Source organism: Nerophis lumbriciformis, linkage group LG05 (assembly GCF_033978685.3).
Source record: "Nerophis lumbriciformis linkage group LG05, RoL_Nlum_v2.1, whole genome shotgun sequence".
In the NCBI taxonomy this organism is placed as follows: domain Eukaryota; kingdom Metazoa; phylum Chordata; class Actinopteri; order Syngnathiformes; family Syngnathidae; genus Nerophis; species Nerophis lumbriciformis.
In genome coordinates, this window is record NC_084552.2 from 25502833 (window position 1) to 25530326 (window position 27494).

Consider the following 27494-nt stretch of genomic DNA (forward strand, 5'->3'; position numbering starts at 1 on the left):
CATTGTCACGCTATGCCTCTGTCCAGCAGGACTCCTAGCGACAATGTACAAATGTAGAAGAAAAAAAATAAACGAGGAGACAACAATAATAACTATAACCATACTTATAATAATAACATAACGGCAAAGATAATTATTACAAAATTGCACCGTATTGTTGAATCTTTCTCACACATGCACACAAGCAGCGCTGCTTCTTAGTCTACCATTCTAATGCACTGGAATGAAAACATCCCTTCTTATTTGTTTTTTCCCTTCTAACTGCTTGCACAGAAAACAACAACAATAAAAATGTCTGTACCACATGGACAATCTATGCAACGTCTCCAGTCGTGCCACGCCTACACCTGTGGACACAAAGTATACAATTGTATCTCTGCATTTCATTCATTGGACAAACGCTGAGGTTTAACATTTTGACCTAAAATACTGAACTTTTATCAAAGTAATATTATGGACATGCACGTTTGTAACATCCTGCGTAGTGGTAGGATCAAATCAAACTACAGGAAAGGTAACGCGGCCAAAACAAACCGATTTAAGACCTAAGTTAGTCTCGGAGTCGAACAGCTGTTCAGCCGCAGTTGTCCAGTTGGGCGAGGAGGCGTGTTTAAAAAAGGGAAGTCATTGTCTTGGTTTAGAGTGGAGTTTGTAGACTTGTTGTTCATTTGTGACACATGTAAATAGTTAACATACAAAAACACCTGATTTCACCTTCTACGCACTGTAGAACACCACCCAACTATGCGGACATCCCTATCATCCATCTTCTCAATGCTCGCTCCATTGTCATCCATCCGGCCCCTTGTTCTCTCACTGTGGGTCCCTCTTGTGTGGTATCGCTCCCCTGGTTTTAGACCTTGTCCAGAAGGGATCTCTGGCAGTAGAGGAGACGTCGTGGTGTTCCGTACTTTCTGAAGAACAACAGCACCCCCAATGTGGCCACCACCAGCACCAAGAGGAGGATAGGGATCACCACAGCGATTGGCCCAATTCCGCCCTGTGCCTCGTCCACCTCCAGGATGATCACCTCTTCACGACCCTTCTTGGGCTCATCCGCCTCGCATCCCATCCAGTCGCTCAGCACAGATTTGGGATACCCAGACTCCACCTTCATGTACTGGTTGTTGAACTTCCAGTACTTGTTGGCTTTGTAGAAGTATGTGTATGCTGAAGGAAAGAACGACAGATCAGTTGTTTTCTTAGACCAGAACTTAGGTTTCTCTTGCGCTGAACTCACATCCATCCTCGCTCATGATGGCTGCCTTAATGTTGTCTGGTGCGCCACTCCACATGCTGATTGGCTTCGGGTAGCCGCTATCCACAGTGCGAGTCCTCTCGTTGAAGCGGTAATACCTGCAAGTGCCGCAAAGGTGCACATATTAAGAAAAGTTCGGAAGGAAAAGGTAACCGATGACGAGAAGATTTCTCACTTAGTGCCTCTGAAGAAGTACGTCTGTCCAGTGGGGGTGTAAAAGAGAGCTGCATCCATTCGGTCTGTTGGGAGACCCGTGCCCATGTCCTTAAGATTCTTCGGGGAGTCCTTTTCCATGGTGGACTCGCTGAAGACCCAGTACTTGTCACCTGAAGATGACACACAGGATTGGCTTCCCAAATACGCTCAAATGTTTACATGGCGTAGAGCTTTACCCTTAAAGAAGATGAATTTGCCATCGTCCCTCTCGTAGGCGGCGTTGATGTTGGAAGGCAGGCCCTTCCAAAAGTGACTGATGGCCATGGGGTAGCCTGGCAGCACCTTGTTGTTGCGCACGCGCCAAAACCAGTTGTCCTAAAAGGTCCATCAATTGACGTTAAATAAAGTAGTTGAATGCATGAGCCAGGAATCAATGGTCCTTGTTTAAGTATTTAGGGCACCTTAAAGACAAACTTTTCTCCTCTGAGGATTGCAATGGTGTCAAAGTGTCCCTCACAGATGTCTGGACCATTCTCCGGTCTCTTGGGGTTGGTGGCCTTCGTGGGTCTAGGCGGGGGAGGAGGACCCCCGGTTTTGGTCCCTGTACGAAAATTAAAGGAGTATTAATTTGAAAATTAACAAATAATTGAGTTGTTATGATGAAAATTGTTGTGCAACACTACCGTAGATGGTTTGGATGCCTCTGCGGTCGTCATCAGGAAGCTGGAAGTTCTCCGTGTCAAACCATTGATAGAACGGGGCCATAATGGCGGAGGGGTTGTTGGAGTGCTCTAGGCCAAGGGCATGACCTAACTCATGGACCGCCACCAAGAATATGTCATTCCCTTCAATACAAGAAACACATAAGGTGATTTTCTTTCTTTGGAAAACATTCCCAAATGCAAAAATTTATCTTACCTCCTTGGTCAACGTTCCCTGTCGTCCAGGGCTCTGCGAGGTCAAAGTGCGTGTCTCCCCCAATTCCCTGACCGGGGAAGTAGGCATGAGCCAGGAAGCCGCCCTCGCCATCAAACGGTGTGCTGTCACCGTGGAAGCCCTCGGAGAAAGAGAGCATGATGTCTGCATACTTGTCCACCTTGCCCCGGATGTGACTGTAGGGAATCTCCCTGAAGGTGAGTGGGATGGCGCTCTCCCACACTTTGAATGCCTTGCGGATGGCTTCGTAGGTGGCGTGTTCGCCAACTTTTGGCGTGTAGTTCTCTATACTGTAGAGGGAGGATGCCAGAGAGGAGTTTTAAGACCTGATACAAACATAGATAACAATACCGGCGTGGAATTCCTACCTGAATGTCACCTCAGACTTGTCCCACTTCAATCCCTGCACCGCATATCGCTTCCTCCTCAGGTTGCTTTTCAGCTCTGGCCCAAACTTGTCTGGAACGCCACACCTCGGACGACTCATGGCCCTGGAAAAATAATGGTTGAAATAACATGCCTACGCGGATGTGGACCAATTCTCTAGGAGGACTCACTCTAATGTGTTGGAGTCAATGGAGCCAGTGACAGTCAAGCCGTAGAACCTTTGCATGGCTGTGATCGCTGTCTCCACGGACTGCGGTGAACGCATGGCTTGTGCTCGGACGTCACCAGGAGGCAGGTAGCCATACTTCTGCAGCCAGGCCTTCAAAACAAAGCATGGTTATTCCTTTAAAATCTGTAATAATAGCACTTATTTAGATAACTGTTTAGAGCAGGAGTAGGGAACCTATGGCTCTAGAGCAGTGGTTCTTAACCTGGGTTCGATCAAACCCTAGGGGTTCGGTGAGTCGGCCTCAGGGGTTCGGTGTAGCCTCCGCCACGGAGGTGAAGACACATCTGACTTATCGTGTAAATAAAAATTTCTCCCTATCGGCCTATTATGGATACCCCCAAACAATGTTCCCTCTAATTTTCCATCTGATTTGCAGGTTTTTTGATTGATTGATTGATTAGAACTTTTACTAGTAGATTGCAAAGGAAGAGAATACATTATATGAAACAGTACAGTTTACACAGTACAGTACATATTACGTACAATTGATCACTAAATGGTAACACCCGAATAAGTTTTTCAACTTGTTTAAGTCGGGGTCCACGTTAATCAATTCAAGGTAATGTGTGTAATTTGTTGTAAGTTCATGCACTGTGTTGGTTTTGTTCTTTGAACAAGGTGATGTTCATGCACGGTTCATTTTGTGCACCAATATAAAAACATATAACTTTTTCTTGAATTTGAAAAATTATTATTGTTTTTTTTCACTAAAGAAGGGTCCGGTGAACGCGCATATGAAACTGGTGGGGTTCGGTACATCCAACAAGGTTAAGAACCACTGCTCGCGAGCCAGATGTGGCTCTTTTGATGACTGCATCTGGCTCTCAGATAAATCTTAGCTGACATTGCTTAACACGATAAGTAATGAATAATTCCGCTGGTAATCACAGTGTTAAAAATAACATTCAAAAAATAAAAAATTCTCATGCGTGTGTCGACAAGGCGGCTGCAAATTAGAACAATTCAGCTTGTTGTTGTTATTTTGACTTTGTTATTAAATAGAGTTAAATATTGATTAAGTATTAATTAAATTAAAAGTTAAATTAAATATAACCACTCGACCTACTCAGTGGCCTAGTGATTAGAGTGTCCGTCCTGTGAGGTCAAACCCCGGCCGAGTCATACCAAAGACTATAAAAATGGGACCCATTACCTCCCTGCTTGGCACTCAGCATCAAGGCTTGGAATTGGGGGTTAAATCACCAAAAATGATTCCCGGGCGCGGCCACCGCTGCTGCTCACTGCTCCCCTCACCTCCCAGGGGGTGATCAAGGGTGATGGGTCAAATGCAGAGAATAATTTTGCCACACCTCGTGTGTGTGTGTGTGACAATCATTGGTACTTTACTTTACTTTACTTACTTTAGAGCGTTGATCCATCACCTTCTTGTTATGTTTATTTGATATAGACCTCTGCATAGCGTTTTACATTGTGTTCAAATTGTACAAACCTTTTCTATAATACGGACTTTTATACGCCATTATAAAAGCGTATAACATTGTTTCTTACGGAGAAATTTGCTTTAATATACAAACTTGCCTACTTACATACCCTGTTCAAGAACCAGTTCAGGGACCATATTTATCAAGTGTCTTAGAGTGCCATTTTACACTTAAGTCCTGAGAATTTGCGAAATTTAGTCCTACTCTCAAACTTAAGAATAAAAGCTATTTATCAACTTTCTTAAGTCTAAGAATCACTCCTACTCTCCACGATATTTAAGAGACCTTCAGAGGTGTCCTAAGTGGTTAGGAGTTGCCAGCGGGGGATGGCACTGAGGGGAGAGAGACGTGCGCCAACGTTCAGGGAGCGGAAGGATGTCCTGGCTTTGTTTGATGACGAGCAGCTGATCAAACGGTATCGTTTAGACAGAGCGGGTATTATTTTTGTCACAGATTTAATAGTAAGGGGCGTCATCTCATCAGCAACATCACGCAGCAGAGCTTTCACAGCAGAACTAAAGGTCATCACAATGCTTCGATATCTCGTCATGAATTGGAAAGAAAAGGAAACATTTATTTTTGATTCATTGCCAATATTGTTTGTTTGTTTTGTATTATTTTGTAGTTTATTGTCAAAATATACACTCCCATTGTCCACTTAAATATTTCTAAGCTTTTTCTTTATTCTTAGAAAGGGATTCCCTTCCGTGATTGGTCATTTCTATGGACACAGAAATGACGTCACCTAAAATTCCGTTTACGGCACATAGTAATGTCGTAATTCAGCTCTGAGTGTGACACTTAAGATTCAGTCCTACACTTCGCTGAAAGTGTGAGTAAGACGCTTGATAACTAACATTTAAGTGCAGCTTTCAGCGAATAATTTCTTTACTCATAAGTCAACTCTTAGCAGACTTCTTAGGAGTAATTCTAAGACGCTTGATAAATACGGCCCCAGTTCATTAATCAAGGCTCCGACTGCTACATTGTGGTTCTCAATTAAATGAATAAAGGCTTTAAGTGAAGCACTTATGCTGACATGCGTTATTTATGACAGTAATGTCCAACCCTCAATTAGTTAGGACTATGAGTATGGTTCCTTTTTCTTACTTAGTTTTTTTGAATTTTACATAAAAAGCTAGACGAAACAGAAGACACCTATGGGGATTTAGTAAGGTCCTGTAAACATTCGGTACTTGTTTGGACGGTTGGGACAGCATTATTGCCGAGGGAAGAAGTGAAGTGAATCATCACTTCGAGCCAAATGAAACACATCTGAGACATCTTTAGTCACCGTGACCCACAACTGTAGTCCAGACTGCTTCTGCCAAAGAAAAGTCACAATGCTGGAAAAAGTCATGTCTATTCTCTCACTGTTACTGGGTCAAACACAAACCTGTTTATTTTTACACTTGTTTTCCTCTACTCTTTCAGGCGGCTGACCGACATTTTTTGGGCGAAGCTGCACAGTTCCATTTACCATACTTTTATTTCATTTTATCCAATGAAGACTTCTATTGTTTCTGGTGTATGTTACTAAATATTAGGGGTTTAATGGTAACGGTATTTGTAATCTGATTTGTTGGTACAGTACACAGGTGGTACCGATTTGCCACACGGCTACACAATAAGTAAGATGCAGGAAATATAACTCCCTAATCACGTGTCGACTCCATAAAAAATACATTCCAGCATTTCGCTAGTGGGAGTCATGGCTTGCCCTGAAGCCACACCTTTTTTGTCGTTAAAATGTCCTGTTTGGGAACACTCGGCCTTAAACGGACAAAGACAAGTGGATAAGATGAAAGCAGTGTGTTTTGTTACTGTTCAGTAGAGATGGGCTGCAAGCTGCAACTATAATGCTGCATAGATAGATAGATATATACTTTATTGATTCCTTCAGGAAAGTTCCCTCAGGAAAATTAAAATTCCAGCAGCAGTGTACAGAATTTAAAAAGTAAAAAGCAAATAATGGGGGTGTAAATGGAAATAAAATAGAAAATATTACAATAAGAATAACAATAACAAGCAACAATAAGAATACAAATATAACAGTAAAAATAAGAATATATCAAGAGAAACTAGGCAGTAGTGACCATGTTATGAAAATGTATTGCACTGTTAATTGCACTGTTGCTCTTCAGCAGATTTATTTCCTTAAATAAAAAAACAAATCACACTGTGCAGATGTGATGGGACACAAGTAGGGGATTCTATTTTTTTATGTTTCATTGCCATGCATGTCTTAGTGTTTTAATTGCTGTGGGTTTTAATTGCATGTTTTTACACTTTAGAATTTGATTGTATTTTTAATTGCATGTTTTTACACTTTGGAATTTGATTGTATTTTTAATTGCATGTTTTTGCACTTTGGAATTTGATTGTATTTTTAATTGCATGTTTTTACACTTTGGAATTTGATTGTATTTTTAATTGCATGTTTTTACACTTTAGAATTTGATTGTATTTTTAATTGCATGTTTTTGCACTTTGGAATTTGATTGTATTTTTAATTGCATGTTTTTACACTTTGGAATTTGATTGTATTTTTAATTGCATGTTTTTACACTTTAGAATTTGATTGTATTTTTAATTGCATGTTTTTACACTTTAGAATTTGATTGTATTTTTAATTGCATGTTTTTACACTTTGGAATTTGATTGTATTTTTAATTGCATGTTTTTGCACTTTGGAATTTGATTGTATTTTTAATTGCATGTTTTTGCACTTTAGAATTTGATTGTATTTTTAATTGCATGTTTTTACACTTTATAATTTGATTGTATTTTTAATTGCATGTTTTTACACTTTGGAATTTGATTGTATTTTTAATAGCTTGTTTTTACACTTTGGAATTTGATTGTATTTTTAATTGCATGTTTTTACACTTTGGAATTTGATTGTATTTTTATTTGCATGTTTTTACACTTTAGAATTTGATTGTATTTTTAATTGCATGTTTTTACACTTTGGAATTTGATTGTATTTTTAATTGCATGTTTTTACACTTTAGAATTTGATTGTATTTTTAATTGCATGTTTTTACACTTTGGAATTTGATTGTATTTTTAATTGCATGTTTTTACACTTTAGAATTTGATTGTATTTTTAATTGCATGTTTTTACACTTTGGAATTTGATTGTATTTTTAATTGCATGTTTTTACACTTTAGAATTTGATTGTATTTTTAATTGCATGTTTTTACACTTTGGAATTTAATTGTATTTTTAATTGCATGTTTTTACACTTTGGAATTTGATTGTATCTTTAATTGCATGTTTTTACACTTTAGAATTTGATTGTATTTTTAATTGCATGTTTTTAAACACTTTAGAATTTGATTGTATTTTTAATTGCATGTTTTTACACTTTGGAATTTGATTATATTTTTAATTGCATGTTTTTACACTTTAGAATTTGATTGTATTTTTAATTGCATGTTTTTACACTTTGGAATTTGATTGTATTTTTAATTGCATGTTTTTACACTTTAGAATTTGATTGTATTTTTAATTGCATGTTTTTACACTTTGGAATTTGATTGTTTTTTCAATTGCATGTTTTTACACTTTAGAATTTGATTGTATTTTTAATTGCATGTTTTTACACTTTGGAATTTGATTGTATTTTTAATTGCATGTTTTTAAACACTTTAGAATTTGATTGTATTTTTAATTGCATGTTTTTACACTTTGGAATTTGATTGTATTTTTAATTGCATGTTTTTACACTTTGGAATTTGATTGTATTTTTAATTGCATGTTTTTACACTTTAGAATTTGATTGTATTTTTAATTGCATGTTTTTACACTTTGGAATTTGATTGTATTTTTAATTGCATGTTTTTACACTTTAGAATTTGATTGTATTTTTAATTGCATGTTTTTACACTTTGGAATTTGATTGTTTTTTCAATTGCATGTTTTTACACTTTGGAATTTGATTGTATCTTTAATTGCATGTTTTTACACTTTAGAATTTGATTGCATTTTTAATTGCATGTTTTTAAACACTTTAGAATTTGATTGTATTTTTAATTGCATGTTTTTACACTTTAGCATTTGATTGTATTTTTAATTGCATGTTTTTACACTTTGGAATTTGATTGTTTTTTCAATTGCATGTTTTTACACTTTAGAATTTGATTGTATTTTTAATTGCATGTTTTTACACTTTGGAATTTGATTGTATTTTTAATTGCATGTTTTTACACTTTGGAATTTGATTGTTTTTTTAATTGCATGTTTTTACACTTTAGAATTTGATTGTATTTTTAATTGCATGTTTTTACACTTTGGAATTTGATTGTTTTTTCAATTGCATGTTTTTACACTTTGGAATTTGATTGTATCTTTAATTGCATGTTTTTACACTTTAGAATTTGATTGTATTTTTAATTGCATGTTTTTAAACACTTTAGAATTTGATTGTATTTTTAATTGCATGTTTTTACACTTTGGATTTTGATTGTATTTTTAATTGCATGTTTTTACACTTTAGCATTTGATTGTATTTTTAATTGCATGTTTTTACACTTTGGAATTTGATTGTATTTTTCATTGCATGTTTTTACACCTTGTGGACTTTGCTGGCATTTTAAGACTTGCCCCTTTTAGCTTGTTGCCCCTAGCAACCAAGGTGCCCGATCGAACGGCACCTGAAAATAGACGCACCTGTGGAGCATTAGGACTGCACATGTAAAAGGAGAGAACATGTAAAGATCGAGGGAAACGACAGGAGGAGGAAGCGACCGGAGAGGATCGACAGGCTTTGACAAGAGCGACCGGGTGGACGCACGCAGGCTGGGAAGGAACCCCCCGGACTACACAGCAGACCCCGCAGACTACCGGAGCGAACCCCAAGAAGCCCACAACACGCAGGGGCAGAGGAAACTCAGAAGTAAGTGTCGTGTATTGTGGATCTGTGGGGGCATCCAACTGCCTTATTGGGCTGTGGGCTTGCGGGCTTGTGCGTTGTGCGCTGGCTGTGTGGTTCTGTGGACAGGGGCGATCGGGACCTAGAGACCTGCGGTGACCCCCGGGAGCGACCAAGAGGCAGCTAGGGCGAGACGGGACGAGTACGACCACGTAGGTCCCACAAGAGACTGGTGAGGAGAGTGGGCGTACCCAATACTTCGACGTGGAACTACAGCAGAGGCAGGGTTCCCTGCCTTGCGTGTAAGTGTGACGTCAGCCCGGATAGCGTCTCCGTGGTTTTGGGAGATTTTATCCCCGTGGCCTGCCTCCGTTTTAATTCTGTGTGCAGGAGGATGCCGTGGAAGTGGGCGGAGCCAGGACATTGACTCACTTCTCCTGTCATGGCTGTAATTTGGATTATAATAAAGTGCGAACAAGCATCATATCTTCCCTTATTTTGGACGGCTGCTCTCACTACATTGGGTTCTTAATATTTATATTGGTTTTTAGCAAAATTTTATTAGATTTTAATATTTTACCACTCGTGTCCATTACATTTCTGGCGTTACCAGCAGGATCAAGCTGCTCAATTTTGTTGCTCTTTCCTTAAAAGAAATGTTAAAAACCATTGGATGTTTTATAATAATTTCATTTTTTGTGACTGGAAAATTTCCTGATCACAGTTTGCAGTGCAGTTCTTAGTTTTAAAAATCTTTAATGCTGTTTACACAAAAAACTATCAATTTTATGTCTTGCATGTTCTTCCCTTACTGTGCCCTAAATGAATATGTCCTGAAGTCAGTTTGGACTTTGTTCATTATTTTCCTGTCTTTGGTGTCATTTATTGTTCCGGATGCTCTTGTTTTAGTAGCGTTTCCTGTTTGGGCTACTCGCTGTCCATTGTCATGTTCCACACCTGTTCAACATAGTTAATTAGTAGGGATGTCCGATAATGGCTTTTTGCCGATATCCGATATTCCGATATTGTCCAACTCTTTAATTACCGATACCGATATATACAGTCGTGGAATTAACACATTATTATGCCTAATTTGGACAACCAGGTATGGTGAAGATAAGGTCCTTTTTTTAAAAATAAATAAAATAAAATTAGATAAATAAATTAAAAACATTTTCTTGAATAAAAAAGAAAGTAAAACAATATAAAAACAGTTACATAGAAACTAGTAATTAATGAAAATGAGTAAAATTAACTGTTAAAGGTTAGTACTATTAGTGGACCAGCAGCACGCACAATGTGTGCTTACGGACTGTATCCCTTGCAGACTGTATTGATATATATTGATTTATAATGTAGGAACCAGAATATTAATAACAGAAAGAAACAACCCTTTTGTGGGAATGAGTGTAAATGGGGGAGGGTGGTGCACTAATTGTAAGTGTATCTTGTGTTTTTTATGTTGATTTGATAAAAAAAAACAAAAAAAAACGATACCGATATTTTCCGATATTACATTTTAACGCATTTATCGACGTCTCTATTAATTAGTTCTATTTAGTTCCACCTTGTTCCTCCTTCCATGCTGCTTCATTATCTTCTGTCTGCCACGGTGCTGGTTTTGAACTACTTGAGTTCCTGCATGACTTGTATTGTTTTGACTTTTACTTGAAAGGGACCTCCTGTTTGCATTCTGTCTGCCTTCTTTGCATCATGGGATCACGCCAACAGCACCCATATGCGAGACTGTGGCAGAACCGAATTGAGACCCTAAAATGGAGGTACGTATCAAACGTCATATACTTTCCTACCAAATATGGTTTAACTTCTATACTCTTGATGTTAGGCTAATACTGTTGTCTCCCTCTGCATTTCTTCATCTCCACAAATCCCTTAAATGTGCCTTTTTGCTTATGCCTGCGTGCATTCTTGCTTCCACCGCAGCTCTCGATCACGGAATTACCCCAAATTCCTACTTTAGCGTCATCCCAACCTCACAGTCTGCACGGCCACGAGAGCTGCTTTTCTCCTCAGAACTGCAGGAGCATGTGACTGGGAAGATGGATGGATGGATGGCACACATGGCTACTTGTTGGTGATGTGGCAGTGCATGAGGGCGGTACGAGAACAAGGTTCACTTATTCTAACAGACTGGCAGCGTCTCTCTCTCTCTCTCTCTTCCACACTGGTTTTCTCCCACATTTCTCTGGATTACTTCAACATTCCCTTGGATCCATCCTCTGTCACCAACGGAGCAGAGAGCTGCCCCTGTCTCCATGTGCTTCCTTCTATAAAATATGGCTCCAATCCCACTCCTCTACTTGGGACGCCAATGGTCGCCTCCGTTCCCATCCCGAGCAGCCGCCATCAAAGCTTCTATTTATTGAGCCTCGAACATGGCTGCTATTGTTGGCCATGTGGGGCCGGTGGGCTGGCAGCGACTTGGGTAAACACGCTCCTGAGAGTGCGCAGTGTGTTGAAATGTGTGGAACACCGGTCATGTGATGTTAAAGTGGTAAGCCAGTTAACTCCCTGTGACCTTGCAATGTGACATCCTGACAAGAAATCCTTATCTGCAGTTATCTGCATCCTAAATGGCAATTTGGCTGTGATTGGGTGTATTATTCTACCTTTTTACGGCTTCAGGAATGTTTTGGGCATGGCCAAAGGTGCAAACCATTCGTGTTAATTGTACCTTGAGGAGCTATACAAGACTTAGACCTAGATTTCCTTTTTATTGTCATTCAAATTTGAACTTTACAGCACAGATAAGAACGAAATTTCGTTACATAAGCTCATGGTAGTGCAGGATAAAAAAGCAATAAGGTGCATATATGAATAAACAAATATATATATATAAATAAATAGATTACTGTACAGATAAATATATTGCACTTTTTCACATGCGTCCACGTTTATGGATGTATGTTATATTGTCTTTTTTATTCCAGCGAGTTAATCCATTTTGGGGGGAGTTGAGGGGATAATTTAATTATGATGCATTCAAGAGTCTTAACGGCCTGAGGGAAGAAGCTTTTACAGAACCTGGAGGTTCTGCTTCGGAGGCTGCGGAACCTCTTTTTAGAGTCCAGCAGTGAAAACAGTCCTTGGTGGGGGTGGGAGGAGTCTTTGCAGATTTTCTGAGCCCTGGTCAGGCAGCGGCTTTTTGCGATCTCCTGGATAAGAGGAAGAGGAGTCCTCACCACTCTCTGGAGAGACTTCCAGTCTGAGGCAATGCAGGCTCCATTCCAGACAGAGATTCTCTATAGTGCCTCTGTAGAATGTGGTGAGAATGGGGGGAGGGAGCTGTGCTCTTTTCATCCGACGCAAAAAGAGCATGCGCTGCTGAGCTCTTTTTACAAGAGCTCCGGTGTGTAGGGGCCAGGTTATATTGTCAAGAGCTGTTCAACTAAATTGTCAGGGCCTGGACTTTTTCCTTCACTATTATTCCAATTATTGATACCATTCATTCAAAAATGTTTGACAAAATGGATAATAAGCTCACAAATTAAGACGAAGAAGCACTAAGTTAAAGCTATAAGATATGACAAGGGTGCTTTTCGTTTTTTAAGGACCGAGTGCAAAAACGCCGCTATGTCAGTGTTTCTTAACCATAGGGCGCTCAAAAATGTGTTGTGTCTCAGCTGTGGTCTGTATGGGCCGCAGCAATACTCAGTTGTAATACCCTTTTCCACCACTTGGAGTTAAAGTTAAAGTACCACTGATAGTCACACACACACTGTGTGCATTTGACCCATCCCCTTGTTCAACCACCCTGGGAGGTGAGGGAAGCAGTGAGCAGCAGCGGTGGCCACGCTCGGGAATCATTTTTGGTGATTTAACCCCCAATTCCAACCCTTGATGCTTAGTGCCTATAGCAAGGAGGTAATGGGTCCCATTTGTATAGTCTTTGGTATGACTCGGCCGGGGTTTGAACTCACAACCTACTGATTTTGTGGCAGTATTGAGAATATCATCTATCCCATCCATCCATTTTCTACCGATTGTCCCTCTCGGGGTCACGGTGGTTGCTGGAGCCTATCCCAGCTGCATTCGGGCGGAAGGTGGGGTACACCCTGGACAAGTCCCCAATACATCGTAGGGCCAACGGAGTTAAACAACATTCAAATTATCAACCTAAATACATTTTTTAAGCGCAAAAATGATGACTAAAGTTGCTGTATTTTTTTTAATTTGCATTTTCAATTTTGACATTTGAGTGAAGAAACATATTAATTATTATTTCATTTTATACAAAATTAACATGATTGTATGTGAATTTATTTTTTGTCAGTTATTCATGGGTCCCTTCTTATGCAGTACAATATATGGTTACTATTTATTGTTCTAATCAGCCTGACCTAAGCCTAAATTAGGTTGATGTGTCAAATAAATAATAATCTTTGTGATTAACACATGGTTTCATATCATTTGACAAGGTTGTAAACTAAATGGGTTAAATATAATTATTGAATATGATTACAATTAAGTATAGGATTGATCAGTGACAATATTTGAGTGGGCCCCTGGCCCCTCTGTAGTGGAAAAGTTGTAGGTTGTAGGTCAAAAAAGTCTGTGACATAGCACTCTATTGCAAAAGTTCTAATCAAAATCTGTAACAACTAAAATATAGAACAAATAAGCACAATTTCAATGCTATATAAAGCTATGAAAGAACCATTTGAAATGCTTCAAAAATGCTAATCAAAGATCCTCAAACTGGGACCCACATTTTACAACGGTCATTAAGTCGCGACCCACTTTTTTTTTTTCAAAAGGGTTATATTATCTTTGTTTTTCTACAGTTAAAAAACGTCCTTGTGGTCTACATAACATGTAACTGTGTTTCTTTGGTCAAAACTTTGCATGGATTATGTTTTACAGACCGTTTGACCCGCTTTCTAAACGTCTCTTAAGGATGCGCCGTTTTAGTGGCCGGTCTTATTTACGTGCCTCCACTTTGACCGCGTCTTTTCCCCGTCAGCTATGTCGTAGTTTTTTAGCGCTTCTGTTTGAAGACTAATATACATTTTAACTATGCACTACTTTTGTATTAGAAATTGCAACAGCTTGGGATGCATGTGCATGTATGAGCCAGTCTGCCCCACAACAAGAGGATGGAGAAAAGGAAGGAATTTACTGACTGCAGCGTTTGACTACAATGGCATACTCGCGCAAAACCTTTTCGGGTGAACCTTTACCATACATGGAGATATAAGCTGACGTAACACTTGGGGAAAATGTCACAAATTGAGCAATTTTTAAGCAGCCCGTTTGGAGGAAGTATGAAGGAAGGCAAGATTGTTTTGTAAATATCTCCGCCATGCCTCCATGGATTGATTTCAATTTTTTGGACTCATGCAGATCCCAAATACACAAAAACAGGTACCAATAAGTATAACATCTGCGCTTTCTGAGTGCTTTTTCTGGATGTTTTGTTTTGGACTCTTGTCCACACACATATATATATAGCTTTTTCCTTAATAACTGAGCATGAATGTAATAAAAATTGACACACGCAATTGTTTATTGCTCTGCCGGAGAAGAGTGGGGATTACTCAAAGAACAGAAAACTTGCGCATTTGTTTAAAAAAAACCAAGGCCTTATTATTTCTATGGAATGTTGTGACATTTGAACAGACTAGTATCGTATTTTTCGGACTATAAGTCGCAGTTTTTTTCAAAGTTTGGCCGGGCTCCAGTGCAACTTATATATGTTGTTTTCCTTTTTTTTAATGCATTTTCGGCAGGTGCGACTTATACTCCGGTGCGACTTATACTCCGAAAAATACGGTACTTTAGGAACTTAAATTGTATAAATGAAATGTAACTAAGTAATATATTCAAAACGAAGAAATAACATTTACAACAAATTGTCATAATTATTGCACAAAGAGAATATGCAAAAACACAGACTGAATTTGTTAATACTCATAATTCCTAGGGTTTGTGAATGCAACCTCCCTGGCTGTAACCATCATTGGTGCATAATAGAATTAATGAATGAAATAAGTTTATTTCGGTCATATAATCAACCATTAACCATTTTATGTGACCAGTTTAACAGTACAGATTGTACATATATAACAATCAGACACATTTACACACAAAAGGAAAAGAAAAAAGAAAAAGCATGACCGAAAAAGGAATAGGCTGAAGCCAAAGCTTATATTTGCCTATCCTAAACCTTCACTGAAAATAAGATTACCTGGAACATCAATGTTAAAAAAAAAAAAATCAAAATCAATGGGATGAAAGTAATTGTTACTATATTTTATAATTTTCAATTATTTCACCTTTCAATGTTTTCTTAAACCTTAACAAAGAAGTACATGTCTTCAGCTCATCACTAAGCTTGTTCCACCATTTAACTCCTAAAACCGAAAAACATATGTGTCATGTCTGTGTAATCATGTTTCGTTTTAAGTCATGTTTTGTTTAGTTTCTGGCTTTTCACTCCCTTGTCTTGTTTGCATGATTACCCATTAGTTTCACCTGTTCCACGTTTGGACTCATTGTGCACTCTTGATTGTCACCATAGCAACCCATTAGTTTTCACCTGTCACGTCACGCACCTGTTTTCGTTAATCATGGCTGTAGTATTTAAGTTCAGTGTTTTTCAGTTTGTCTTTCTGACGACCTCAACACATTTATGCTCTGTTCATGCCTGATACTTCTTTCCATGTCAATTCCTCAAGCAACTATTTTTGTCCAAGCCAAGTAAGTTTTTGTTCCATATTTATAGTCTTTTTGGTTTCATAGTTTGTTCTCCGCCATTGTGCGTGTTTTTTTGTTTGTACTTTTTGCTATAGTCTTTTGGTTTCATAGTTTATTCTCCGCCACTGTGCGCGCTTTCATTTATTCCTTTTTTTGATAATAATAAATCATGTACCTTCATTCCCGTCTCGCACGAGCCAACTTTCCGTTGCATCCTGGAAAAGCACACACCCCGGACCAAGTCTTGACAATATGTATTTAATATTCGTAATGAGGAAGTCTTGTCAATGTGTTGTTGTGTTTGGGGCTCTGCAATGCCAGCAGTGTAATTATGGGGATGCTGTTTTGGCGCGGTAGGGCTGACAAAGTTTAAAAAGAGCGACAGACTCTGTATGCTTGTCGGGACGCTCGTAGAATATCACCGTGAAACACTTGTTGCAGGTGGCTGAGTTTGCATTCATTTAACACTGAAATCAGGCACCAACAGTTACTTTTTTTCCGTGTGGTTACGACAGTTTACGTTGCCATTAAGTAAACCGGGTTTCGGTGCCCATCCCTACTCAACAGATGATCTGACCGTCACAGATGAACAGAAACACAGTTGTATTTTGTATTCTATGGCTCAAGACTAGTACTTAAGATGTATCTGTAGATAGATAAACTAGGTTAATAATTAACAACCTAAAATATATTGTGTTCATCACCTTATTGTTTGTGGGGGTTTTCCCCCATCATATATTTCAACTTGTGCAATCTAGGCCTCCCGACTGTGTTAAGGTCATCTTGCCCTTACATTTTTAGTAACAGTAGTCCTATGGAGTCCTTCATCGTTGATTGACAACTGTCGTTGAAGCATTCACTAATCAGAGCGCTACAGATGAGGGGCGTCTCCCTTAACGCTACTGCCATTGGTGGCATGTCAACCCATATGGTCTGGCTTGGCTTTCCCTGTATCAACATTTTTGGGCCAACAAAATCAAAGTGCAAATAAGTGACAAAATGGAATGGGTTATTTTAAGCTGAGGAACCCATTGACGATTTCCAAAGGCCAGGATGGAACATAAGAGCTTTAAGAGCTAGGCCTCTTCTGGACAGAATACAGCAAGGATACCTTATCCTGTAAAAAACAGGAACGTTTTTCATTGATAAGCAAATGATCCTTTATATGGACTGTTGTCAATCGGTGTGGCAATTTGTTCCTGACAAGCCATACCTTAAAAGCTTATTGTTTTTGTTTCTTCAGATGGTCTGATGCTTGGCTTGCTAGTGTATCAAGGAAAGGATACTCTTGCTGATCACAGGTTGGGGCAGAAGCAGTCCTGCACTTGGTTAAAACTGCTCCCACCGATAGTCACACATAGTTGAAAAGAATAGTGTGTCAGTGATAAAAGTCAGAAGAAGTCAAAGTATGCTGACCACAAAATGGTATGACACCAAGTCAGTGACAATGGCTTTTACTGCACATGGGAAAGAGGCTGATGATGTCTGCACCAGATGGTCAAATAAAGACAAATACCAGGTCCCGGTGAGATGACCCTCATAAAAGAGTACAATGACAACATGGGTCGTGTGGACCTCTGTGATCGCCTGCTGAGATTATATTGTGTTACTAGAAGAACCAAGAAATGGACCATGTGCGTCTTTGATGTTGCCATCACAATTTTCTGGTTGCACTACCAGTCCGACAGCATAGAGCAGGAGTGTTCAAACTTTTTAACTGGGGGGAAAAAATTGGCGGACTGCATGCAAAGTAACTATATATACACACAAAGATATATATGTATGCGTGTGTGTATATGTATGCGTATGTGCATATCTAAATGTATATATATGTGTGTGTATATATGTACATATAGGAAGTCAATGGAACTATCTTGCAGTGTTTTTACTCAGCCGTATTCTTTAAACTATATGCAGTTTATTGTTGTTTATTATTTTTTTTACAAACTTCATTTTCGTACGTGAAGCTACGAGAAGTGGATAGAATCCTTGTAAACGTATTTACAGAGGAGTATGAAGTAATCAGCTTACTACTCTGAGACTTTGTTGGATACATGTGACATAAAGGAGACAACAAACAAATGGAACCAACGTAAATCCCATCAAATGTTCAGTTTTTACTTCGTTAGATGCTGTGAAAATAGTCAGTGACATGTCATTTGTGTAGTTGTTAGCCTTAACCCGAGTGGTTAAAGCGGAGGGGAAAATTACAAGGACGATACTCCCAGAGATGAGTGCCATGTACACAACTCGCTGCCTAAAGCGAGTACACAACATCCTGAAGGACAGATACCACCCAGCACATGGCCTCTTCAACCTGCTACCCTCTGGAATAGATCAATTTGCGCCAGGACCACCAGAATGTCTCACAGTCTGTATCCCCAGGCTGTGAGACTGCTAAATGAACAGCCTGCCCCTTTGGTGCCCCGGACCATCTTATTACCTCACTCTTCACCACCTCAATAATTGTGCTATGGACATTGCATTGCTGCAACATCAACGTAACACCCATCAGACATCTGACTGTTCCCACCACCCACGTCCCTCTTATCGCGATCTTCCTGACAATGCTAAAATGTAAACAATTGTCAACCTGCACATCAATGCAGTTTCTATGCCGCTGGACAAAGCTCAAACAAAATCTCGTTGACATGTATGACTTAAGTGTTAGTATGACAATGACAATAAAGGAATTGATTGATTGATTGATTGATTGAATGAACCGAATGCTTATAATAACAATTAGCTAATGCTAACTCCGATGTTTGTGTTGTTGCCATAGGATAAACATTGACATTTACTTTTTATATATTCTTATTTGTCAGGCTTTCCCCTGACAGTTTGGTTGTGTTTTAGTTTTTCCTCTGTGTGTGTGTGTGTGTGTGTGTAGTATTTCCTGTCAGCGCTCTTGTTTTGGTTCTGTTTCCTGTTTGTCTCCCTGAGTGCTGTGTCCCCTCAGCTGTGGCTGATTGGCACCTGGCCACACCTGGTGTCAATCAGCCAGCTGCTATTTATACCTGCCCTACCCTCCAGTCACTGCTGGATTATTGTCATTGTCATTACTACCTGTCTTAATACTTGTCTATGTAGCTCTGTCTACTTTTGTTTCACTCTGCTCATGTCCTAGTTCCTTCGTGTTACAGTAAGTGTTTTTGTTTCTTGTCCACAGTTAGCCTCTGTGCTATTTTAGTTCATAGCCAAGTTTGTTCTCCGCCTTGTGCGCGCCTTTTGTTGTTACCCTTTTGTTTGTTTTTTTGCCATAGTGTTTAATTAAATCATGTTTTCTCGCACAATGCCTTCCGCCTTCTCTGCATCTTGGGGTTCGGCACCTACAAACTCTGACATTATTTACAGCTGAAATGGACCAAAAGGAATTGTCTGACCCCGATGAATTCATAATTTACTGAGAGGACGACTTTCTGACTGTTGGACACTGAGGACAAAAGCCTGGCTTTTTATGAACAATTCGGTACACTTTGTTTTTAAATGATATCATTTTGTATATTATGGTTTTTTTATTTCATTTACTTACACTTTAGTAAAATAAATATGACCTAATATTCTCTATTTACATGGTATCAGTGTGGAAATATGCTAAACCACGTCATCAGCCTAATTTGTATAAACTACCCTGTGAAATGTGGTGAAAACACAAACCAGACACTTCTACAAGAATCTTTAGTTCCAGAAACTTAAAGTTCCTGTAGTTTTGGTGAAAATGGCCTATTAGTCTATAACTAGAAGAAGCCAAATATATGACAGGAGGCCTTGTCTGTTTTTAAGGACATGCTGTAAAAGCGCCAATCCAAGATCCTCTATATGACAGAGGGCTTTGCTATACTGAAAAAGTGCTACTTGAAGATCTATATATGACAAGACTACTTTACTGTTGTCTCCTGCTAGTCTAAAATAATCTACTCTGTTTGGGAATCAGGGAAATGACACCACAACTAAGCAAAGATGGTGAATGTGAGGAAGGGGTTAAAGAGGAAAAGAAGGTGTTTGGTTACAGGAGGGAAGGTAAAGATATTAGCCATAGCAGCGGTAGGAAAGAAAAGAGAGCGAGCTTGGAAGTATTGCTGAATTTTAGACAGTCAGTTGTTCCTCTGCCTGTGCCAACGGAAAAAAAACCTCTCACGTTTCTCTAAGATCTCACATTAGTTTTGCTTCTTAGCCCCAGCGACCCAGTTAGCTAGAACCGCACCAAGTAGTTTGCCATCAGGTTCCCATCAAGGACGAGCTGCTGGAGTATTTGTGAAGTGACAGACCATAAAGACAGCTTCTTTGATGCGAACATCCAGCCCAGATAACGACAATTGAATCCATATGGTTTTAAGGCCGACTAGTGTTTTAGACCTCCGTTTGTTTTCACTGCTACCCGCTTCCTTCACTCGCAGGATCCAGCTAAGCACTTTATTAAACAAATAGGCAGAAAACTGAGTGGAAACAGCTCCAGGAGAACTTTCAGAGAAATATGGAAGTTTCGTGTCTCTCGTGATGGCATTTCTGGGAATGCACTGATGTTGAGAAACCGCAGGATTCTGCTCATTTCAGCTTGTTTGTGCAACTTTGGATAATGTTTCCACCACCACAAACTAAGTCACCGTCATCATCACATGCTTACACAGGTGATGCAATAGTGTGGGATGTATACCATCCTTCTATTACGCAGAGGATCGCACTATATTAGACACACTACCACTCTTAATCATGGCTTTTTATTAGGTTGTAAAGATTAATCGATATATCAATTTGTATTCCTAAAATTCCACTACAGTACATTAATCTGTGCTTGGTAAGTTGGCCTTCTGTAAGATAGGTATCGAACCAACATTGTTTTAGGCCAGTGGTTCTCAACCTTTTTTCAGTGATGTACCCCCTGTGAACATTTTTTGTAATTCAAGTACCCCCTAATCAGAGCAAATTATTTTTGATTGAAAAAAAGAGATAAAGAAGTAAAATACAGCACTATGTCATCAGTTTCTGATTTATTAAATTGTATAACAGTGCAAAATATTGCTTGTTTGTAGTGGTCTTTCTTGAACTATTTGGAAAAAAATATATAAAAATAACTAAAAACTTGTTGAAAAATAAACAAGTGATTCAATTATAAATAAAGATTTCTACACATAGAAGTAATCATCAACTTAAAGTGCCCTCTTTGGGGATTGTAATAGAGATCCATCTGGATTCATGAACTTAATTCTAAGCATTTCTTCACAAAAAAAGAAATCTTTAACATCAATATTTATGGAACATGTCCACAAAAAATCTAGCTGTCAACACTGAATATTGCATTGTTGCATTTCTTTTCACAGTTCTTTTTGACAGACATTCTAGTGAGAAACCTGAGCTTGTGCTTCACTAAGTTTATTAACTTTATTCACATTTTGTTGAAGTATTATTCAATAAATATATTCATAAAGGATTTTTGAATTGTTGCTATTTTCAGAATATTTAAAAAAAATCTCACGTACCCCTTGGCATACCTTCAAGTACCCCCAAGGGTACGTGTACCCCCATTTGAGAACCACTGTTTTAGGCAATCAATCGATTTTATCGATACTAGACAAAGGAAATCATTAAAGTTAAAGTACCACTGATAGTCACACACACACTAGGTGTGGTGAAATTACTCTCTGCATTTGACCCATCCCCTTGTTCCAGCCCCTGGGAGGTGAGGGGAGCAGTGAGCAGCAGCGGTGGCCGCGCTCGGGAATCACTTTGGCGATTTACCCCCCAATTCCAACCCTTGATGCTGAGTGCCAAGCAGGGAGGTAATGGGTGCCATTTTTATAGTCTTTGATATGACTCGGTCGGGGTTTGAACTCACGACCTACCGATCTCAGGGCGGACACTCTTACCACAAGGCCACTGAGCATGTATTAGTTTTAAGAATGGCAGACTTTATTAAAGTTTCGCAGTTTTAATAATAAGGACGTTAAACGTTACTCAAATCTGTCTGTCAAGTCGGAAAAAACGGTGGATAGCTTCAGTGGCCGAGAAAGGGCACAACAAATGCAAAGGCCACAAGACAATAAGATAAAGCCATAAAATAAAGCCACAACACAACAACTTTCAGCTACTGCCCGATTGCAAAAGCCACAACAAATACAAACGCCACAACACAATGATATAAAGCCACAACACAACTTGAAGCCACAAAGGACGCAACGGACACAACAGAAGTGACAGCATAGGACCGAGTGACTGAGGTGGAAGTTTGAAAACGGTGTTATGAACATAGTGTGTTATTATTGAAAAGGTAAGTGTTGCTTATGACTGGAAAAAGTGGTCGCACTTCACCTACTTTTCCAACTTCGTTCATGACGTTTTCAACTTTCAAGCGTGTGAAATTTTGGCGAAAAAACATTAATTTTCGTATCACAATATCACTTCCACGTTTTTTTTCTCAATAAAATGTCAATAAAAATACGATCTAAACAAAATGTGTTGAAAGCTTGCCGCAGGTGCTCGCTGTTCCTCTTGCCTAAACGCTGCACTGAGTTGTAGGACGGGGAGACGATCAGAGCCCCGAAACAAGCTCGCCAGTTAACTAACCATCGAGCGAGCTGACTTGTTGTCGCCTTTGTTCGGTTGACTGTCTACTTTGCTTCTAATCCTACTTAGATGATTACCGTATTTTTCGGACTATAAATTGCAGTTTTTTTTCATAGTTTGGCCGGGCTCCAGTGCGACTTATATATGTTTTTTTCCTTCTTTATTATGCATTTTCGGCAGATGCGACTTATACTCAGAAAAATACGGTGCAATCCAAACAGTTAGTTCCAAACCAGTTGTATTTCTAGAGTATTTATTAGTAGACTGAGAAGGTATATTTTTGACATGACAGATGGTTAACAGAGGTCACAACACAGGAAGTATGTTACCCGAGGGGGCGTGGCTACAGGATAGTTGCCAAATGGGAAACTTTTTTTTTTAGTTCTTTGCATGTATGGTATAGAGTAGACTAGGGATGTCCCGATCCAGGTTTTTGCACTTCCGATCCGATACCGATATTGTTTTAGCATTTCCGATCCGATACCGATACTGACCGATACTGGCCTATCCGAGCATGTATTGAAGTTTAAAGTTATTTAGCCTACTTAGTTGTCAGAATCATGTTGAAAAGGGTTTTAGTACTCTTGATAACAACTAGCCAGCTGAATTAGGGGAGTTTGAATAATACACAATGGTTGGTAACAAGAAACTGACCTGTTTATTCAAGGATAAACACAAAATAGACAAAATTATACATGACAAACAGAAATGGCATCATTGAACTAGGGCTGGGCGATATGGCCTTTTTTTAATATTGCGATATTTTAAGGCCATGTCACGATACACCATATATATGTGGATATGTTTAGTCCATGTCACGATACACCATATATATGTGGATATTTTGCCTTAGCCTTGAATGAACACTTGATGCATATAATCACAGCAGTATGATGATTCTATGTGTCTACATTAAAACATTCTTCTTCATACTGCATTAATATATGCTACTTTTAAACTTTCATGCAGAGAAGGAAATCACAACTAAAAAAATCACAAATTTTTTCATACGGTGTTGATCTGGAAATGTTTGCCTCTGCATTTTGATGGTGTGGGCGTGTGGCACCGAATGGAGATAAGCGTCTCGACAGACGTTACAATATTTGAACAATGATGACGAAAACGGTTTTCTCTGTCGTGTCCGTGTGTCGAAAATTGTTATGCGCTTATTTTTTTATTTGATTTTGTTTGTGGCATAGATTTGCCGTGCGCAATTGCACAGGCGCGCACCTTAGAGGGAGCGTTGCTAGCACGGCTGCGCTAGCATCACAGCTAACGTTAGCCATGCTACCTCTCTGCTCGGGGAGGGCGTATACATATGTGACGTATGACGTGACAGTATGTGACGTATGTTGTGACAGTATGTGACGTGTGTAAGAAGGTGCGCTTGCTGTCTGTGAGAGGAAGACACAGGAAAGAGTGAGAAGAGCCTGTCGTGTAATGCCAGCAGCTAAAAGCAACTGCGTGAGAATCCACAGACCTGTGGATGTGTTGAAGGTGTGCTGGAAAATGCGGAACGGAAATTAGGGAGCAGCAGAAAAGTGGAATGTATTATTTAGATAGGTGCGTTGGAAAACACGGACCGGAGTTTTTTTAAAAACTGGATCTGGATCGGCATTTTCCCATGCCTTGCCGATACGCATTTTTTGGCAAATATCGGCGGCCGATCCGATCCAAATATCGGATCGGGACATCCCTAGAGTAGACTTTTCCATTACGTTTGAAATGATATACTGTATATGTTAAAAAAAGATTAAATATTCTGTGGTACATTACATGGGACATTGTAGGTGTCAAAAAGAACTGTTGACCAGAGAGGAGATTCTATAGAGAAATCTCGTTCGTTGGTTGACCTTTTTGATTACCTCGGTTGCCATTTTATCACAGGAAAGATTAGCCTCTAGAATGGAACCTAGGTAGGTGACCTCATCCTTCCTGGTGATAACAATGTCACCCACTTTTATAGTGAAGTCATTGACTTTCTTAAGGTTGATGTGGGACCCAAACAGGATGGATTCCATTTTACCCAAGTGTATGGATAGCTTGTTGTCAGAGAGCCAGGTGCAAGTTCTACAGAGTTCAGCACTGAGGATTTTCTCCAATCAATCAAAATTGATCGATATAGCCCTTTATCATAAGTGTCTCAAAGGGCTGCACAAGCCACAACGACATCCTCGGCTCAGATCCCACATCAGGGCAAGAAAAAACTCAACCCAATGGGATGACAATGAGAAAACTTGGAGGGGACCGCAGATGTGGGGACCCCCCTGGGCGACCGGTGCAAAGGATGTCGGGTGGATCTAGTTAATAGTGTGAGAGTCCAGTCCATAGTCGTCCTGTAACTCTGACAAAATAAATAGATCAAAATCAAATGACAAAAACTTGAGTTTTTTGGGAATTCACAAAGTAAGAATCTTTAGCGTCCTGGAAATGTGGCCCCCAAAACTATTTCATTGAACGTCTCTGATATAGTGCTATAAATAAAAACATGTCCTGTCACAATGTTTGTCATGACTTCTTCTAAAGTGTCCACACTGTCCTGCAGGCTTGAGTCACATGGTGTGGTCAGTGACTCGCATCCTGCATCCTGTGCAGCCGAATGAAATCCGTGATTCAGTTCCTATGCCGGCTTTGAAACAGAGAAGCGCCTTCAAGCAACTGCTGATTTACGCTAGCACATCAAACATCGGATAGGAGGTGAACCTTGTGGAACTTTACAGGACTTTGCTACTTGGGTTTAGTCTGCGAGCACTCTCATGAGACGCGTGTTTCAGGGTAACAGTTTGCCATGCGGCTCACAGTCGTCTCTTGTGTGTTGCGGCTAATTGGGCCGGGGAAACAAATTTCCGCAAAGTAAGAATATCTCTCCTGTAAGAGGGCCGTGGTCCCAAAAAGTTGGAGAACTCTATAGTGCACTTGGAAACCACTAAAAAAAACAACCCTCCCTTTTTCCTCGGAACAAAGCAAAGCCACAGGATGTTTCCCCCTCTGGTTGAAGCATCTTCTTAAACATGTCAGGACAAGAGAATAGAGCTCGCTGTGCGACAATGGAAAGGCAATGCAAAGGCGGTGGTGAAGAAGCCAAAATGTTATGGATAAGTTATTTGTTGTAAGAAAATACTTTTTGGGAGAAAGAAAGTTGCGGATAGAAGTTGTTTCTGGCGTCCTCCTTTTGCAGGATGTTTTTTTTTTTTTTTAAAGAAATACAACCTTTTTGGAAATGTACATATAAATGGAAAACAATGTTTCACGCTCTTGTGTTTGTTGGTGTGTAATAACTATAAACACAGGACTTACCTCTGCTCTCAGCACATCAGCACTCACGGAAAAGCAATGGAGGGCGCAGGCCAAGGTGACGAGCGAGAGGAGCACCATTCTACTTGCAGAAGAGAACACAACTCACTGCACAAATCCTGACGTCTTCACAGATGGCACAAGGAAAAAAAAAAAAAAAAAAGTCTAACGTGTATCAAAATGACTCCGTAGCTTTTCAACTTGTCAAAGACTGAAGTTAAATGCAGGGGGAAAAGTCCAATTTAAGAGGAAAACAGCCAGCAGAAGAATGAAGTCATATGGCACATCTGTTGTTTCTTAACTTTGTTCCCCTTTGCTGTTGTCTGCAGTGTGTGTGGATGTGGTCCCAGAGAAGGTTTATCCTTTGGGTCCCTCCTCCAGATGTTTTTCCCCCTCGTGTTTTTTTTAACTCCATCCTTGCTGTGTGACGTGTTGCAGTATGGTCCTTAAAAACAGCAACTTGTGTAAGCCTATGGCTTTACATTTTGTTACACATATATATTTTGCTTTCTATTTGAGTTACTTTATTGAGTTTACAACCCCCCTGGCGCTGTTTTGAGCTGTTTTTCTACTTGTTTTTGTTTATTATTATTTCTTGATTGTTTGTAAATGTTGCAGATTATGAATAAAGGTTTATAAAATCCCCCCCCAAAAAAAGGAAAGCACTTTAGGGGGATCTTTGGCTATCCATCCATCCATTTTCTACCGCTTGTCCCTTTCTTTGGCTATTTTTCCTTAAAAACAGCAGATGTTCCTGTCCTATGAAGATAACCTTACAGCCCGAATTAACCGTAAATAAACATCTCAAATGTTTTAACCTCACAAACTTAACCGTGGCACTCAAAACCGCTTATTTCAAACTATTTTTGCAACTGGAAAACCGCAGTAACTATGACTAGACGCATAGTGACACCTAGTGTTGAGTTGAGTTTGTGTTTATTTGGAACATGCATGCATACAACATGATGCATCACATACAACATGATACATCCCAATTTCCAGTTTCTCTATTCAACATGTTCGAAAAGGAGTAGGAAGAAGCAGAGCTTATTTAATCCTACCCCTTTTCCTTTACATAGCAGTTGCAAAAACTTTTGTTCACTTCCTGTTCTCAATGTATTCACAGTATACTCCAAAAGTAATAACAATATAAATAAATAATAAATAATAATTGGTGAAGTAAATTATATTTCATTTGGTGAGATAAGTAAGATTATCTATAAAAATTAATGGATGGATGAGATGAATTCAGAATGTTTATTATGGTTCTTCTTCCTTGTACTTTGTAAAGACTTTAAGTTTGAAGAGTTTCTTGAAGTGGATCATGTTAGTACATTGTTTGATTTATTTGCTCAATCCATTGCATAATTTAATTCCACATACTGATATACTGAAGGTCTTAAGTGTTGTACGTGCGTACAAATGTTTTAAATTAAATTTTTCTCTAAGATTATATTTCACATCTTTTGTTGAGAATAGTTGTTGTATATTCTTGGGTAGCAAATTATAGTTTGCTTTGTGTATAATTTTAGCTGTTTGCAAATTCACTCTGTCGTGGAATTTCAGTATTTTTGATTCAATAAATAAAGGGTTTGTATGTTCTCTGTATCCAACATTATGTATTATTCTAACTGACC

The 27494-nt window shown here is 39.2% G+C and overlaps 1 protein-coding gene and 1 long non-coding RNA gene across 3 annotated transcripts in view; one reads left to right on the top strand and one right to left on the bottom strand.

Moving 5' to 3' along the window:
- mmp14a (matrix metallopeptidase 14a (membrane-inserted)) overlaps nucleotides 1-26196 on the bottom strand; it is a 26436-nt gene extending 240 nt beyond the window's left edge. The window contains exons 1-10 of the mRNA XM_061960986.1: nucleotides 25861-26196; nucleotides 2908-3056; nucleotides 2719-2841; nucleotides 2333-2640; nucleotides 2098-2259; nucleotides 1876-2015; nucleotides 1651-1789; nucleotides 1434-1584; nucleotides 1241-1356; nucleotides 1-1170 (exon numbers count right to left, since the gene is read on the bottom strand). The exon at nucleotides 1-1170 is cut by the window's left edge and continues 240 nt beyond it. Of these exons, the coding sequence (XP_061816970.1) occupies nucleotides 854-1170; nucleotides 1241-1356; nucleotides 1434-1584; nucleotides 1651-1789; nucleotides 1876-2015; nucleotides 2098-2259; nucleotides 2333-2640; nucleotides 2719-2841; nucleotides 2908-3056; nucleotides 25861-25938 (1683 nt within the window). The 5' untranslated portion in view covers nucleotides 25939-26196 and the 3' untranslated portion in view covers nucleotides 1-853. The remainder of the gene's footprint in view (nucleotides 1171-1240; nucleotides 1357-1433; nucleotides 1585-1650; nucleotides 1790-1875; nucleotides 2016-2097; nucleotides 2260-2332; nucleotides 2641-2718; nucleotides 2842-2907; nucleotides 3057-25860) is intronic.
- LOC133606721 (uncharacterized) lies at nucleotides 8530-12235 on the top strand. Of its 2 annotated transcripts, XR_009815293.2 has the most exons (3): nucleotides 8530-9587; nucleotides 10961-11066; nucleotides 11230-12235. It is a non-coding gene; the product is annotated as an uncharacterized lncRNA (long non-coding RNA). The 2 variants fall into 2 exon arrangements; XR_009815294.2 differs by lacking the exons at nucleotides 10961-11066; nucleotides 11230-12235 and adding an exon at nucleotides 9676-10413.
- Nucleotides 26197-27494: the final 1298 nt, after the last annotated feature.